Raw genomic sequence first — 17054 nt, 5'->3', positions numbered from 1 at the left:
AAGAGGTGTCCTAACCCATCAGTTTGTCACCAGGCAGGATAGTTTCTACCTGTGTTGCACTTGACAAGAGTCAACCAATTCTTCAAAACTTCCAGGGACGGAATTCAACAGCCTCCCCTAAGTAGTCTGTTCTAATAATACAGTCAAGTCAAACAAATGCTCATCTCATTATTTCCACATTTAATGTCCCTTACTTCCATATATTTGGGAATTGGAATTTGAAAGGAATTAGCTATTATATTTTCATACCAGCTGAAATGTAAAGGAGGGGGAGAAATGTGTTGCATTTTAAACAAAATCCTTCAAAAGCAGTTTGGTTCAGAGACATTGAGGCACTCTACCAATCTGGAAATTTCTGGGCATGCCCATCTAAGGAGGAATTCCCTCAGTTTTAAGGGGAGGCCATGTGTGTATGTAGACCTCCATACATTTCCTGAGGGATCAAAAATTCTCCTTTTCCTTTAGTTGAACCCCTAAGTTCCCTTCCTCTATAGAATCCACACAAATATTTGAGTTTTAGGAATCGTAGTAAGCCTAGAATATCTTTTCTCAGTCTTAGAATGTAGCATTTATTACTAGGATGAGTCATTGTATTTCATACAGAAAATACCATTATATATGGATAATGTTATGGCATGCAGAAGCTCAGGTTGCAAAACTACAGGACACTTAGCTAAGTAATTCCCTTTACTCATATGTATACATTAGCCATAGCTTGTTGCCTTTTGTGGACAGCAGGAGATACAAACTAACAGTATGCAGGGGAGGCTCTGCTCTTTTTAACACTTGTATATTTATACAAAACATTTAATATGATATCCAAAGTTGGACAAAGATAAACATCCCCTATTTTAAGGGACTTCCAAAAAACTAGAAGCTTCAAAAATCAGACACATCAGCAACCTCACCATAGCTGACACTGGTGTGGTAACCTGCCAGTAGATTAAAACTGGTGTGTGCTCTTGGACTTAGCAGCATTTTGAAATTTACCTGTCTTTAACCTAGCTCTTGAGTTTGTCTTTGGCCTGGACATGTCTGCCTTAAGATGTCAACTGCATAACAGTTTATAAATAGAAGTGAAGTCTTAAAAGCTGGAGGAACTCCAGCTCATACAAAAGTCAGTTGCTTGCTTATTTTGGGAAAAGGAGCTTCTCTGAGAATGTCACTACAGTGCTCTGATTCTTAATTCCTGACTTCCTCTTGTATGGAACGCTGCTTTAACTAACTGTCTGTTAAATTCTGTTGGTGTTTCAAAAGTAAGTATTTAGCTGCTGGGAGAAACTGCTGCTTTTTTTCCAGTGTGAGTTCTCAGAGCAGCTGTCTGTTATTTGGTTTCATGAAGTATTAATTTATATTGAATAATATTTTCAAGAAGTGCATTAATCAGTGTACTTGTCTTACAATTAAATTTTTATGTAGATATTTAGAAATAACTAGAGTGCGCTAAATTTAGGCTAATTGTTTTGGTTTTGCTTTTTTTAGTTTTGGCTACATCAGTATAGATACAGTAACACTTTAAAAAATGCTACATGCATTTTTCATACAGTGTGGGAAATAATTTTCAAAAGTTAGGAGGAATTCTTGTGTGGCTGTAGCATTCTCCCTGTCATTTCCTATAGAAGATTAAACCAGAAATTAAAATGGCTTTCTTTTCCCCTCCTTTTTTTTGTCCCAGTGGATATCTGCAAAACAGATGGAAATATTGGAACTTGATACCACCATCAAGTTTTGTTTGCAGGCATCTCTTGCTGTGGTCAGTTTTTCTAGAGTAGAATTGACTGAACTGGCCATGATTTTTCAGTAACAAGACTGGCTTTGCTACTTCATCATTGGATAAAGCCAAGAGACTTTGAATTAAAACATCTTGTGTCATTTAATTTCTGAAAAGCCAAATATACACATAAGTTGAATGTTAAATACTCTGTTTGTAGATGATGTGATTGAATGTAATTATCTGTCTGGACAGCTGCTTAGTCCAAAAGAATTTTTTTAGCACTTTTGAATAGGACACTGAAGAAATCTAGCTGTATAGAAATAATGAAAAATAGCTACTAACGGAGCAAGGGAATCAATTAAGACTCCTCAGACATACAGGTTCTGAATCTATTTCTTTGTTTCTCCAGTGGTCTATCAAGATTCACAATGGCAGCAATGAAGCCCTTGCACAATATAAAATCAATATCACTTCAATTGCACCTCTTTTGGAAAAATTAGCAATAAGTAGCGATGTTTACTGGGTCTTACAAGGTAAAGTAGTGAACAGTAGGTAACAATTTGTGCCGTCACTGTCTGTTGAATCATTATGTTGAAGGATATGGGAAACTTAATCCCTACTGCTTACTTGCAGACTGAAAAAGGTGTTGTTTGAACCTCAGTTTGTCCTTTCTTGCAGTTTTAACTAAGCTGATACCTAAATAGCTGTTACTAGTGATAGAGATTTCAAAGCTCTGGCAGGAAAAACTTGCACTATGAACTCTTAATTCTTTGTTAGCTTACTCTCAGACTCAACATGCCAGGTCTATTCTCCCTGTGCTGTGCTCCATACATACCTCCTGGGAGTCAAGAGCACAAGTGCATGCAACAGCAGTATTCCTGTGGTTTTGTTCAATTGAATTTTCAGATTATATTAATTATAGGAGAGGTTGAACAGGTGCATCCTCTGTGTGTGTCTGGAATGAATAGACACAGTCCTGAGAGTATAGAGAATTTAAGTCTCTAGAATGAAACTTGTTTCTCTACCCTGTGATGAGAAATCATGGCTCACAATGAGTCAGTGAGATTTTTATTACGGCACCAAGCTTACATTGTTTTGCTTTTCTTCAATAAAACTAAAATATTTCCCTGAAACTGAAAAATGAGCTCATAGGTAGAATTTTCTCCTGGTTCCTCTGTCACAGAACACGGCATTTTAGATTATCATCACCTTAGTTAGAAACATAGGCAGATTTTGAGCAACATACCCAGCTGTACCCTTACAGTCACATCCAAGTGCCTATCAAAGGTGGTTCTAGAGGTAAATCTGAATAAACAAATCAATCTTCTCCCATTCCTTTCAAAACCATGTTTATTTATACCAGAAGCAATTGACTGTCAGACATGTCCCACCATCCTCTTGCTAAGGATCTAGTCCATTTAGGTAATCTCTGAGCATCTTAATGGCCCAAATGGGAAGAGAAGCAGTCTGTACACAGAGTTGTCTAGACATTGGTTATCCAAACGTAGGCGTGAGGTAGCTAAAGTAAATCAACCTGCATCTCACAGAATGTGTCACAGCAACAGCTTTTCACAGGAACCTAATGACCTCCAGCTGACCTTTTGATCTAGAACCCCGTATCACTTTATTTTAAGCTTTACATGATTTCTGAAGCCTGTAGGCAATTAAGTCGACCCTTTTTTCTGTAAAACTGAGATTCTGCCATCAGTTAAACTGGAATCAGTAGGAGCAAGTGGAATATATTTGTGGCCTATGACTTAGGAGAAACAAGCTGGTTTTTTTCCCACAGAAACTAGAGGGTTTGAGAAAGTTATTTATCTTTTTTCGTATGTCTGTTCTGGTGCCTGTCTTCTGCCCTTTTTCCTTTAGAGTCTTCTCTTGGGAGGTTCTGTTGCTGAGAGAAAGCATAAGCAGCTCTGAACTCCAGCATTATGTGCTTTTCCTGGATTCAGAAAATTAAGCAAGCATTCATGTCTGGCCAGAGCTTTCTAACCTACAAGTCCATATGCATTAATAGGGAATGGTGATAAGAACATTTCATCGTAAACAACTCTAGTAACTGTAGCAGTCGTTTATTCCTGTACATTTTTTCTGTACAATTAAACAATTGTGACCTCTTAAATGAAAGTAGCCTGTGCAACTTGAGCTAAGGAAGCTCTTTGACAAGTAGAAGACTAATGTGTTCATTCTTTGTCCTTGCAAATTCAGATCCTGTTTATGAAGATATGCTGAGTGAAAATCGGAAAATGATCACTAATGAGAAAATAGATGCTTATAATGAAGCAGCTGTTCGGATTCTGAACAGCAGCTCCCGAAATTCCAAAGCTAAAGTTAAAGTGTTCAGTGTATCAAAATTGATAGCACAAGAAACTATCATGAAGTCTGCAGATGGCCTGCATCTCCCTGAATCAAGCAGAGATACAGTAAGTGTTTTTATCACTGGTCAACATTAAAAGTATTAATAGTAAAAGAAGATCTGAAATGAATGTTCTGAAATTGCAAACAATATGGGTGTAATGAGAACTGCATTCGTCAGGGAATTTTGTTCCCCAGTGGGTGGGAGTGCAGTCAGTTTTATAGGCATTTTAAAAAAAATAGCAAACGCAATAGTGCGTAACTATTTTAAAATAGCTGTTAATCCACACGATCTTTTAGAACCTGAGTGTAAACTTCATGTTTTCCTGTGTGTGAGTGAGTTAATGTGGTAATGACTTGTAAAGCAGTCCTAAGAAGTCTTAAATTTTCCCCTTTGTGTCCAGAAAATTTGGTTTGGTAGGGAGTATGAAGAAGATAACAAACAGTATAGACCTTCCTGGTTGTATGGAGTGCCTCTGACTTTATTTCTTCTCTTTTACTAACCTATATATATGCATGCAGTGAGCCCCTCTGAGCTTTTCAGTCTGCCCTTTATTTGAAAGAGCTCTCCCATCATGTCACTTTTGGTTCCATTCCTTTGCAGGTTTCAATTGCTTGAAAGTACTGGATGAACTAAATGTCACCTTACCACATGTTTCAGTCTCACTGTCATGTTTTAGAGACTTGCCTTACTGTACCCTTTTAGGACCATAGCTAGCGAGCTATTTTTCATTTATAGACCTTCTGCATCCAGTAGAGAGAATCCTCCTGTTCTAAGATTAGGCATTTTTGCTTACCTCTAGAAGCTCAAGTATTTTTTGTTTGGAAGAGGTGTTTTGACTGGACTACTGAATGCAACTGGGTATATAGTGGGAGATTTTATCTTTGTAATGATAAGGGAGAATTGCATGTTTTATGTCAGTGCTTGATGCAGAAGAAAATTTCCTTTGATGGAAATGTTAACTTTTTTATTAGAAATTTAATACCAAAACTGCTTATTTTTTTTACAGAATGCAATGATACTTATGAATGTCTACTGCAATAAAATAATGAAGCCCATTGATGGCTCTTGCTGCCAGCCTCAGCCTCCTCTCACTCTGATACAGAAGATAGCTTTCTGTTTCTTTACTTTGTCCATTATTGGATATTTAATTATCAGCTTAATTCATCGGAATAATTATCGGAAGAACAAATCATGCACTGATTTGGAAAGTGGAGAGGAGAAGAAACCTGCCATCAGCACACCTAACATTTCTACTTTAGAGATGCTCTTACAATGCTTTTGCAAACTTGGTCTAATCATGACCTATTTTTATCTGTGTGACAGAGCAAATCTTTTCATGAAGGAAAATAAATTTTACACGCATTCATCTTTCTTCATACCAATCGTCTATATCTTGGTTTTGGGGGTATTTTATACTGAAAATACCAAAGAGGTAATGATCACCTTGACATCCTGCTTAAAATGTTGTTTCCCAATTTGTATGTGAAATAACCAATTGCTAAGTATTTAAAATTAATTTTTCAAAGTCAGTATAACTCATCTGCAAAAAATGCCTTCTCAAGCAGTATAATGTTTGCATAGAATTAGATGCAAAGGCCTTTTGAAGCCATATGGATGTGACCACTTTAGTCATTCACACTCTTTCAAACTGGAATTGATCAGAGCTCAGCTGTAAGAGAGTGTAAATCATGCTAAATCTGTGTCCACTAGACAAGACTTTTACAGTTGAGATCATTTACCCATAAAGTGGTTTATTGTTTTGAACCTTTTCTCCTCATTTTGTGGATGTTCGTTGTTCTTTTTGGAATAGCAACACTCTTGTTTTGTTTTGCATTAGACTAAAGTGTTAAATAGAGAACAGACTGATGAATGGAAGGGCTGGATGCAACTTGTTATTTTGATTTATCATATCTCTGGAGCAAGCACTGTAAGTGATTTGAATTTTTTTTTTTTTTTTTTTTTAGTGGGAATGCAATTTGGGTATGTTGTTTCAAAAGAAAAATAGTGTAAATGGGCATTAGAACTGAATAGAATGAATAAGTAATGCTGTTGTTCCAGAAGTTTTAAACACGGCATTAGCAGAGTTAGTTTTTCTCTCTGAGTGTAGATTTGATTGATAAAAACATTATATATGTTACTTGATCAGTGAAAAAATGCATTTGTTTCCTCTGTGTGGAATATTACATTAACTTATTTTTAATTGCTAGCAACTTGAAACTGCTGAAGGTGAGCTTTCAAGGCGCCAGTCTTCAGTCTCTCATAACTAGTAATAGAATATGGCAAGTGTAGAGCAATAAAGAGGAGAAATTGATTTTAACATCAGAGGTTGGGACACCAAAAGAGCTTAGTAAGAAATAGGGCAGTGTACCACAGTGTTTCTTTTCTAAGTTCAATGTGATTTACTGTGATGCAGAAATAGCTTACAATAGAGGGGGAAAGGAAAGCCCAAACATTTACATGGCCATTTATGAAAGGTACTTTATTTTTCTCAACAGTTTTTGCCTGTGTACATGCACATTCGAGTTCTGGTTGCTGCATATCTGTTTCAAACAGGTTATGGGCACTTCTCATATTTTTGGATAAAAGGGGACTTTGGTGTATACAGAGTGTGTCAGGTAAGAATATCTGCCTACTATTTTTATAAATAAATTTGTTCAGATAGCAAAATATCCATAATATATCCATACTTTCTAAATAATGTGATATCAGATCACTTAACCAAGGTTTAAACAATAAAAATGGCTGTTAGTTGGTAGTGTTTATCTAATACAAACTTAAACCATATAAATTATATTTACAATGTAAAAAATGCAAGTATGTACACTCTGAAATATCAAGACAAGTATTTTCTAATAGCAATGGAGTTTCCATTGCATTAGCAATTTACAATATATAGCAATACATGAGTAATGAGCCAGGTGGGCTTTCAAAGACAGTGTATTGAAGCCTACATTTATTAATAAAGAAAAATAATTTTCACACCGTAACAATACTGGAGAACATACCTGGTTTAGTGGCTTCCCTTCCAGGTTTTGCAGCGTATACTGTAGCAGTTTACTTTTTTTTTCCTAGTGTGTATTTTCTATTGCTGTGAAGTCTTGCATTGTCATGTAACTCAGGTCATTGTCCCTATTAAACATATGTTTACAGCCTGGTACTGGCATTACCCTGGCTTTAACTGAGCTAGCCCTGGTAGCTACGGGAGTGAAAAAACAGGGACATTAACAGCATCCAGCAACTGGAATACTTGGTCCCTAGCTTGAGAAATAGTCAGATCTGGTTAACCTTGTTTTCATTGCAATCTCTACCCAAGCAGGCCAGGGTAGGACAGGTCCAGAACCACATAATCAACCTGCAGTCTTCCATTGCCCTGCTGATGTTCCCTGTACTACTTTATCCGTGTTTCAATCGAAATACAGTCAGCATATGAGATATAAAATACACAGATGTTTTTGTATAGCGTTAAAGGAACATGCCCTCATCTTTCTCAGCTTTGCCTCCCAGTTTATATATCCTCTGTCTTTTGTTCTCTGACACCCCCCAGGTTTTATTTCGTCTCAATTTCTTGGTTGTGGTACTGTGCATAGTGATGGACCGACCCTACCAGTTCTACTACTTTGTGCCATTAGTCACTGTCTGGTTTATGATCATTTATGCCACCTTAGCTGTATGGCCTCAGATTGTCCAGAAAAAAGCAAATGGTAGGATTTTTTTTTTCCTTTTTGCTATAATGGCAAATTATAACAAATTATAAAAATTATAGAAATGGCATTGTTAGTAGATCTCAGTCTTTTTGTTAGTCAAAATATGTTAAGCAGCTGCTCACAGAAATACTCTTTGTCATAGATGAATTAGGTCAGTTGAAAAATGTTAACAGCTGATAACAGAACTCTGCCTCTGGTTACAGTCAGATTAGAATACTTTTTAATAGGTTTTGATCATCAGAAATGTGTTTTACCAATAATTGTAATATTAGTATTGAATGGAAATGAAAATCATAGGTTGCAGTGTCTGTGCTTGCTGAGGCGGTGTCTGTCATATGCTCGTGGGTGCAGTGTGAACAGGGCGTGTTTAGATTTCTTGTTTTGTGTTGCCAATGTGTCTGTCCATCTTGAGCACCAATTCTGCCTTAGCTGGCCAAATAAGAACATGGGGCTGGCTATCCTACTATCTGAGATTAAGTGAGCTATCAGAAGTATGTCTTGTGATACAAATATTTAAAATAAAAACTGAAGTGAAATCTCAGTTTATGTGTTGCAGTTCATTGAAAAGCTGTAAAGCATGTGATAAATGCTTATTATTTAATTCACCTAGATTAGAACTAAAACCTTAAAAGCCTTAAGTCCTCATTCCCTATTGATGGAGGAATATCCCCATTTTATAGCCTGAAGATATGACAATGAAATATACTAAAATATACTAGGAATAGATGCTGCAAAAATGCACTTAAAGAGTAGTTTTACAAGATACCTCAAGGGCAGGTATCTTCAATTTAATTTATTTTTCTGTGAAGGCACTTTTCTTCCAGAAATAGAGAAATCACCCTTGTGTACTTTGGAGCGATAGTGTACTGTGAAACTAGAAAATCTTTCAATGACAACTTTCAGTTGTTTATGACCCTGTTCACAGCTGCCAATTTATATGGCAGGAGGGGAAGATGATCTCTGTTGCAGCGTTGAGGCTTGGGTAGAGCTTAATACCAGCCAACAGCTTTGAGGAGTAGTTTCTTAGGCTTGTTTTAACAAGATGCTTGCCCTTAATGACCTGCAGTTGAACTTTGGAGTAAAACTGGTATCCCAAAGTTTACAATATTTGCACTACTTGCTTCACATGACAAACAACGGGTGTTTTTATGTATATATTTATTTACATTCACCTAGAGTAAGGACTGCCTGTGCAGAGTGTTTGGGAAAGCAGAGGTTTTAAAATAGTGTTTCTGTTTGAGCACCTAAATTCTCTTCTTTATGTATGTTGTCCCTGTCTTAGACATGAGGCTTAGTTTAGGCTTAATAGGTTGTTAATTGCTGTGAATGTTTATTTTAATGGCTTAAAGTAAAATTTAAATGTAGACAGTGATAAGATATTGCTGGTAACATTTTAATATTTATTTATTTATGAATGGATCTATTACAAAGCATAGCTACACTAAATAATTGGCACTTATTATTTAATGTGTCCTGGGGTTTGCTATTGAAAAATTAATGACAGTATAATGATATTTCTTCCTCAGGGAACTGCCTATGGCACTTTGGTTTACTGCTGAAACTGATTTGCTTACTGACATGTATATATTTTCTGTCATATTCTCAGGTTAGTAAATCCTGGCTATATTTATCCTTAATGACCTAAGAGTTTATTATTACCTGTCTCTATATTTTAATGTGCTCTCAATGTGTACATTTGCTCCAGTATCATAAATACAGAAGAACAAAAAAAGAACCTTTTGATTTCTTTTCATATTTGAATTGGTGTGGGTGCTGGAAAAAAACCACAATTGTGTGTCTTACTCATTGGTTTGTTATGTTTGACATATTTTAAATGTACTGCAGTAATGTAGTAAATACAAGGGGCTATGCTTTGGGTTTGAGGTGGGGTTTTTTGATGTGCTTAGAGCTACTGGGTTTTGCCAGCATATGGTGATGCATATGGTGGTATGGTGATAATGAAGTTCTGTGTCTTTGGCTTTGATACATCATCACAAGATTGGTTCTCAGGCTAAATTAGCAACTCCCTGAATGCTGTAAGTACTGCTGACAGAAGTCAGGGCAGAGTTTGTCACTCCAGGATCCTACAGGGGGGTTGTGTGGTTTTAATCCCTCACTGGTTTTCAGCCTGTTGAACTGTGGTCTTCTTTGAACTGTGGAGTGCATATTCCTTGTCACAACATCTCAGTGGATCTCTCCCTTTGAGAGCAGTACAAAATGGAAGGCATGCTAATACCTTAAGGAGAGGCAAAACTGAAACTCTCTTTCATGTGAAGAAGTTTTTTTCTTTTTTTTTTCTTTTTTTGTGAGGGAAAGGCTTCTAAGGAATCCTGTTATTTTTCTAATGCCCCGTAGCTAGCGAAATAAGGATAGAGTAATATTAAACATGTTATTGATGTAAATTTAGTAAATACAGTTGACATCAGTGTTAATGCTTTTGCCATGTTTATCTTTCACAGGGTGCATTTGAGAAGATATTTTCATTTTGGCCATTGTCCAAGTGTTTTGAACTGAATGGGAATGTCTATGAATGGTGGTTTAGGTGGAAGCTGGATCGCTATGTATGTAACATTTGCATAAATTTATACTGGTCTTTTAAGTGCATGTTTTGATTTGTGGGAGGAGGGAGGGTTGTTTTCCTTTCCTCCAGAGAAAATAGGAGTTTGCCTCAGTGTTTAATAAAAGACTAGGCTGCGCCCACTTTAGTTTTGCAAATGTCTATCAAAGCCTAGCTTACAAGATGGAGGTTGATTTATTTGCTTCTGGATTTAAAAAGTGAAGTGTAAAGTATCCTAGATCTGTCTTTTCTCAAAAATTTTACTGTGAAAATGTGAAACCTGTAGCACTTCAAGTTGTTGAAATACAAGGAAAATTACTCTGGTAGCATTTTTAATAATACTTTTTGGAAGTTTTATCAGTTAAGAATATATTTCTTTTAAGGTTACATTTAAAACATTAAAATCAGGGTCTTGGTTCCCAAACCAGACTATTGTACATATTTTTAAATGGTTTTCCACTGGGAAAGTGCTTTCCTTCCAGTTATTGACCCTACAATGTGGGGGAATAGAACAGGGAGACATTGGTCTTTTTTTCTTTCCTTCTTGGCAGAGGTAAGTGGAGTTTCTAAGATGGAAGCCTTCATGTGCTAAACTTACCCTTAGTGGGATCAGTGGCATACATCTCCCCCTGGGGTCTCTGGGAGGTGAAATCTGGGTTGCAGAGCATTGTCACACCCGGGGCTCCCCAGCAGCAGCTTGGCTGCTGTGAGCAGTGTGGGTTGGGTGGTGCTGCTAAGAGCAAAGCTCAGAATAAACACAGAGGACAAGCACTGCATGGGCCTGAAACAGCCCTGTGTTGCCAGCTAATGAGAACTTAGCATAAGATTGTAAAACACTCTGTTGAAGAATTGTATCTGTGAGAGAGGGAAACACTTGTCCTGCTTCTTGAATGTTTTCACCTGCCAGCTTGGGAGAAAGCCAGAGACTCGTGGTTTTTCTCCAGAGAAAGCCTTTTTCAGTGGTGGCGTAGATTGCAAAGGGAATAGTAGGTACTTGAAAACTTCTTGAAATTTCATCATCTTGTCTTTAATGCTCTCTGAAGCTTAGTAAAGGTTCTTTATTTGTAGGTTTTGAGTTGAGTTAAAAATGCAGTTTATGGCTATCTCGCATAGAAAGTCTGGTTTTGTTTGCTTCAGCAAATCTGGGAAAGGACCTTTTGAAACATAGCTTTAAAAATACTTTTTCTGGTAGTATTTCTGTTAAGAGTTTATACCTGAAGTACTTGTAAAAGTCATGTAATATTCATTGCATTCCATTTGTCTTTTACAGGTGGTTTTTCATGGGATGCTGTTTGCATTTATTTATCTGGCATTGCAGAAACGTCAGATGATATCAGAAGGAAAAGGAGATCCTCTTTTCTCCAACAGAGTTTCAAATGTTTTATTATTTATTTCAATTGTGTCCTTTTTGGTAAGTGTCTATTATAACCTAGTATAATCAGGTTTGTAAATATCTGAAAAATAAGTTTTCCAATGTTCTTGTTTAGTCAATATTATCTAATACAAACCTTGAAAAATCAAACCTTTATCTGGAGCTATTTCAGCTGGTTTTTTTTCTGTACAACCCTACCTATCTAGTCACTAAAATATTTTTCTGTTCAGTCAGATGTAGATGAAAACATCATTACTCTTTCAGTTCATTGCAAAGCTTAAAAGAAAATTGGATCATAAAAATAACGTGGTAGATAACACAGCTCTTATCTCCACACTTGATTGCTTGTCTATTTTTGATGAAAAAAAGTTGTACTAATAATTATTCATTAGATAAGTATTCATCAGTTGCAAAGGAGAATTTGAGAGAAGCACAAAACTTTACATCATGTAGGTTTTTTTTCTTAGTGTCCCACATCTCAGTGAACCAACTAATACTAAAGCAATTCAAAACAGCATGCTCTTGTTTCATTTTTAAATGTTACATATAATTGCTACACAGACTAATTTTTTAATATCTTTTAGACCTACTCTATTTGGGCTAGTAGCTGTAAAAACAAGACAGAGTGCAATGAGCTACATCCTTCTGTTTCTGTGGTGCAGGTAATTATTAATGCTTTTGAGTACAGTGATAGAATCTAGTCTGTTCTTACTTGGGCTTTTTTAAAAATTGCTTTAAAATATATTTGTGCTTTAGCATGGAATGTCAGATATTAAGCTTCATTCCCGTGTCTGAAAGTGAAAAAGAGTTTAACAACGTTGGCCAGTTTTTCATTGCCTTTAAGCACTGAAATTGCACACTGTGATTGTGCTTTTGATTTATCTGGATGTCCTTAGTGTAGGTTTCATATGCACCGTTTAAGTCCAAACCCAACTTTTGACTATTTGCATAGCAGTGGAAAAGAAGAAAGCTGTGGAGGGGAAGAAAGGTGTAGAAAAGCATGAGTGTTTGGGAGGTATTAGTGTAGGAAGCAGCCTATGGGACCCTCTAGTCACTTTCAGGCAGGGAAGAGGTGGGCCACAGGGCCATCCATGTGGTTTTCTTAAATTTAGATTTTCCTCCTGCTGTGTCCCCTGCCCCACTCTACTCCAGCTGTCTCATTCTGTGCCCTGTTTCTTTTCTCATTAATTTTTCCTGCTCTCTTGAGGGGCAGCATGTGGGACATGATTTTTTAATTTGTCCATCTTGACACCCTTTCTTTAAAAATCGAGGGTTAACTCAGATTTGTGGCCACCTTCATTTTATGCTGGCATGGTGAAACATGTTTGTGACTGTGCCTAGTAAGCGTATAGTAACATCTGTCAGCATCAAGGCCATGATTTTACTGGAGATATAAATGTGACTTGCTATTCTGTAAGAATATGTGTAAAATATTTTTATTTTCAATACCTACTTTATTAAGTATAAACTGCATTGATTTCTGTTCGGTTTATATTTTTTTTAGTTTTTAAAGAAATTTTAATGCATGATGTACTTCACTTAGTGCAGTGAAAATGGATACACCTTTTATGTGTTTGTAATCAATCAGCTTGTCATCCACAGTCACTTTTTTTGTTTTACCTTTTTTTTTTTTTTTTTTAAAACAAAGATTTTGGCATTCATCCTCATCAGGAACATTCCCGGATATGTCCGATCTGTGTATAGCTCATTCTTCGCATGGTTTGGCAAAATTTCTTTAGAGGTAAGTAGAATGGCCAGAAGTACAGTGAATTAAAACTTGGAAATGTAAGGTGATGTAATTGTCTAGATTGGAATATAACACATAAATAGAGAAAACACTTATTGGCTTAATAGGTACCATGCTGTCGTGTTTGACCTCTTTTGGCATTACAGTTTTTGTTGCACTTAAAAATCGTGGCTGTAATAGCAATATCACAGTACCAAGCTTAATTCTTGTGCTGTTTTAGGGGATGGGGTGATTTAAGGTTGTGAGAGTGGGGATTAAATGCTGGAGAATGCTGCGAGGTGTATGCAGTTGGAAGATAAAAATTTAGGCCAGTTGAAGAATTTGCATGAATTATACTTACTAGTGTAAGTACACTTATAAATGTGCTTGCCCTAGATAGCTTCTTGTGACTAATAAAGAAATGTACCATAACAAATAAACCCCTTCTTAATGCAAATGTTACCTTGTTCCATTGAGTGTGTATTTTTAAACAGTAGGAATTATCTTGCTTCCCATTTTATTTGCTGTTTAGTGATATTAAATGTGACATTTTATTGTATTACTAAAATATATTTATAGGAGAAACTTATTGCAATACAGTGTATCTGGAGTACAGGATTTTGTGGGGCTTTTTTAAGGGTCACATTTCACTCCTCCAATTCCTGGTGAACTTCAGGTGCTCCAGGGAGCTGGAGTGCATTCATCAGTAGGTGAAGCATTCTCTCTTATTTGCAGGCCCGTCAGTTTGGATCCTCACCAGAGACAGTAACTGAGGGAGGCAGATTCTCCCCTGCTCTGATGGAATGTATCCAGTGTTCCCCTGAGCCGTATTTGGTTAAGGGCCAAGGAAACCCATTTCACTTTGTGATTTAACAAGCTCATAGTTTTGTTTTGTATCAAAGACATGTGGAAACAGCTTCTTACTGAAGCAGAAGTGTGACAGTTGATGCAATAGGAATTACATGGGTTTGGATTAGTAAAAATATTTACATGTATAAGCACTGTTAAGCTTTTTTTTTTTTTTTTTTGCAGCTTTTCATTTGCCAATACCATATTTGGCTGGCAGCAGACACAAAAGGGATCTTGGTGCTCATTCCTGGATATCCAATGTTTAATGTTCTTGTCAGCACTTTCATATTTGTGTGCGTGGCACATGAGATTTCTCAGATCACTAATGATCTAGCACAGATTGTGGTTCCTAAAGATAACTCAACTCTGCTGAAAAGGTTGCTATGCATAGCTGGATTTTTTTCTGGACTACACTTCTTCTCAGCAATGCAAGATCAGTCAAGGCATTAACTTGGAAACTTTCTTCAGGTTTACTTTGTGTCTGCCTGAACAAAAATTCTCAACTGGAGGTACAAGAAGACATTTAAATTAAGCGTGTGGAAAATGTATATAGTGGAAATGTACATATTTTGTGTGGAAATAGCCTTCTCAAATAATCTGAGAAACAAGAGTGCACTGTACAGAATTGCATGTGAAAATGAGTCTTTTCTACTGGATGTTTGTTTCTGTTTACATATCTGTTGAAACGGGACACGAGGCTGAGCAGCATGCCGGGCGTATCACGGAATGCAGCTGGCACTGGGTGAGCCGATGGCGAGGGGCTGTTCCAGCGCACGGCGACGCGGGGCACGCGCTGCCATCCTCGGCAAGGAGCAAAGCCAGCACACGCGGAGCCTTCGGCACCGCTGCCCGGAGCTGATCCACTGAAACCAGGGCACCGCTCTGAACAAAGCGGTAATTGCTGGGTAGAAATCAGTGCTTTGGGTGGAAACAGTAGTACATGTTCTACGAAACCCTTTATATGTGGAAGTGAAAAGTAATCATCAGTTCAGTGATTGAAGATTATATACAAGTTTACATAATATTTTGAGGGTTTTTTAGAAATTCAAGATGTGTTCAGCAAATATGGTGAATTCTGAGATTAAATTTTTTTATTAAGAAAATTTGGGGTTTTATCCTAAATTATTTGCTTTCTCATAAACTTTCCACTAATTCATTTAACTGTATGTAGTTCTGTGTACAACCCCAGTGAACAAACAAATGAATAATTTTCAGACTCAGTTCAAGATGGACAATTTTTGGAAGTCCCTCCAACCTTTTTCAGTCAAATGGAATCCCCTCATATCCACTCCATCAGATCTTAGGGGAATGGTGATCTTTGACCATCTCCCTGTGTTTGTAGGTGACCTTGAATTAAGTCTTATTATGGAACTGGTGCCATACTCCATGCTGTAATAATATTTACATTTAAAAGGATGCAAGTCAATCTGTTGGTATCATGAGGAGGAGGGATTGATGGTCAGCTTTGTTGTATGCAAGTGGTTGAGTCTCAGAATTACAAGTGAAATGAGATTGGAGCTGTTTGGAGAAAACTTTTTTCCCATCCTTTTTAGCAGTGCCCAGTCTTTCTTACTAATTCTTTCCTTTAGCAAAAAACCCTGTAATTGAAAGAAATAGTCCTTCAGTGTGACAGTGACAAGCTGTTATTTATGTTCTACTTATCAGTGAAGTTATGGACATTTCTTGGTTGGTTGTGGGTTTGGTCCAAGTGATAGTTCGACCTCTAGTTGCTTTTTCATTTTATTCTTCTGCTATTATTTGTTAGCAGTCAAAAACATAAACGCAATATTATTTTCCAAGCATATGTGCAATTACGTATGGTTATGAACAACATGAATCCTAATTTGTACCATATATACTGCCACATGCATGTTTTTGTTCTTATCCCAGGTAAAACATTGAATTCAATCTCACAGCCATGAATGAATGCAAAACAAATTTGTGAAAAGAATGACTTCAATTTCTATTTTTTTGTGTGGTGGAGAACAGTTTCTGTTAAAGAATGACCAGTCATTCATCATGAAAAACAAAAAAGAAATCATTCACTTCCCCCAAATTTAGCAGTTTTACTAAGCCTGCCAGCTGTTTTCAAGATACTGGAAAGATACTCAGTGTTTGTTCTGTGTGCATATTACTTCCAATGCTTGGGAATTTAACCTCCTCGATCAATAAATTTGATTGACTGAAGGAAAGTGTGTAGGTGGACACCGTAGTGGGGGATAGCAAGCATAACCTTCATCTATGCCAGTATTATGAGCAACAGGGAACTGTGAGCTTGAGGGATAATTTTTGTTTTGTTCTTCACAACTTAAGTATTGTAGATACAATTCTATTTATCTGTTGTACAGACTTGGTTAAAAGATTTATTTTTAATGTTTGAAATAATGCACTTGTTTACTATTACTGTATGTGGGATAAATATATTTTCTTTTCAGGTTATGTAAAAATATGAAGTAATTTAAACATTAAATAAATGTGCTGTGGATGCTTATTTTTGTAATGGGAGCAGCATCATTTAAGTAAAAACTTTCTATTGCTTGACTCCAGCTGCGCTGCAGTTCACTGAATCACAAACTAAGGCAGATGAAATGCAGGAAGATTGCTCTGCAGTAAATTGCACTGTCCCTGAAATTACAGCTCCAACAGCCAAAGCGAGCTCGGGGGCCCTCAGCAGAACTCCGCAGCGGAGGCGTCAGATACTTTTCCCTGCCAGGAACTCTGCAACAGAGCTCTGCAGGAAAGCAGAGGAACTGACTTGGCTTTTCTTTGGTCT

General features: G+C 36.9%; 1 protein-coding gene across 2 annotated transcripts in view; it reads left to right on the top strand.

Annotated features, from left to right (window-relative positions):
• The window catches only part of CASD1 (CAS1 domain containing 1), a 29219-nt gene extending 12392 nt beyond the window's left edge, over nucleotides 1-16827 (top strand). The window contains exons 7-18 of one of the 2 annotated variants that reach the window (XM_039549762.1): nucleotides 2124-2247; nucleotides 3923-4137; nucleotides 5080-5505; nucleotides 5911-6000; nucleotides 6569-6688; nucleotides 7618-7774; nucleotides 9304-9383; nucleotides 10237-10338; nucleotides 11605-11745; nucleotides 12291-12368; nucleotides 13355-13447; nucleotides 14465-16827. In XM_039549762.1, coding sequence (XP_039405696.1) covers nucleotides 2124-2247; nucleotides 3923-4137; nucleotides 5080-5505; nucleotides 5911-6000; nucleotides 6569-6688; nucleotides 7618-7774; nucleotides 9304-9383; nucleotides 10237-10338; nucleotides 11605-11745; nucleotides 12291-12368; nucleotides 13355-13447; nucleotides 14465-14731 — 1893 coding nt within the window. In that variant the 3' untranslated portion in view covers nucleotides 14732-16827. The remainder of the gene's footprint in view (nucleotides 1-2123; nucleotides 2248-3922; nucleotides 4138-5079; nucleotides 5506-5910; nucleotides 6001-6568; nucleotides 6689-7617; nucleotides 7775-9303; nucleotides 9384-10236; nucleotides 10339-11604; nucleotides 11746-12290; nucleotides 12369-13354; nucleotides 13448-14464) is intronic. The other variant, XM_019285545.3, reaches the window with a different exon arrangement.
• The last annotated feature ends 227 nt before the right edge of the window (nucleotides 16828-17054 follow it).

The sequence above is a fragment of the Corvus cornix genome, chromosome 2 (assembly GCF_000738735.6).
Source record: "Corvus cornix cornix isolate S_Up_H32 chromosome 2, ASM73873v5, whole genome shotgun sequence".
NCBI classification, from domain to species: Eukaryota; Metazoa; Chordata; class Aves; order Passeriformes; family Corvidae; genus Corvus; species Corvus cornix.
Note: the sequence above shows the minus strand (reverse complement) of the source record. Positions and strands in the feature narration are given on the sequence as shown.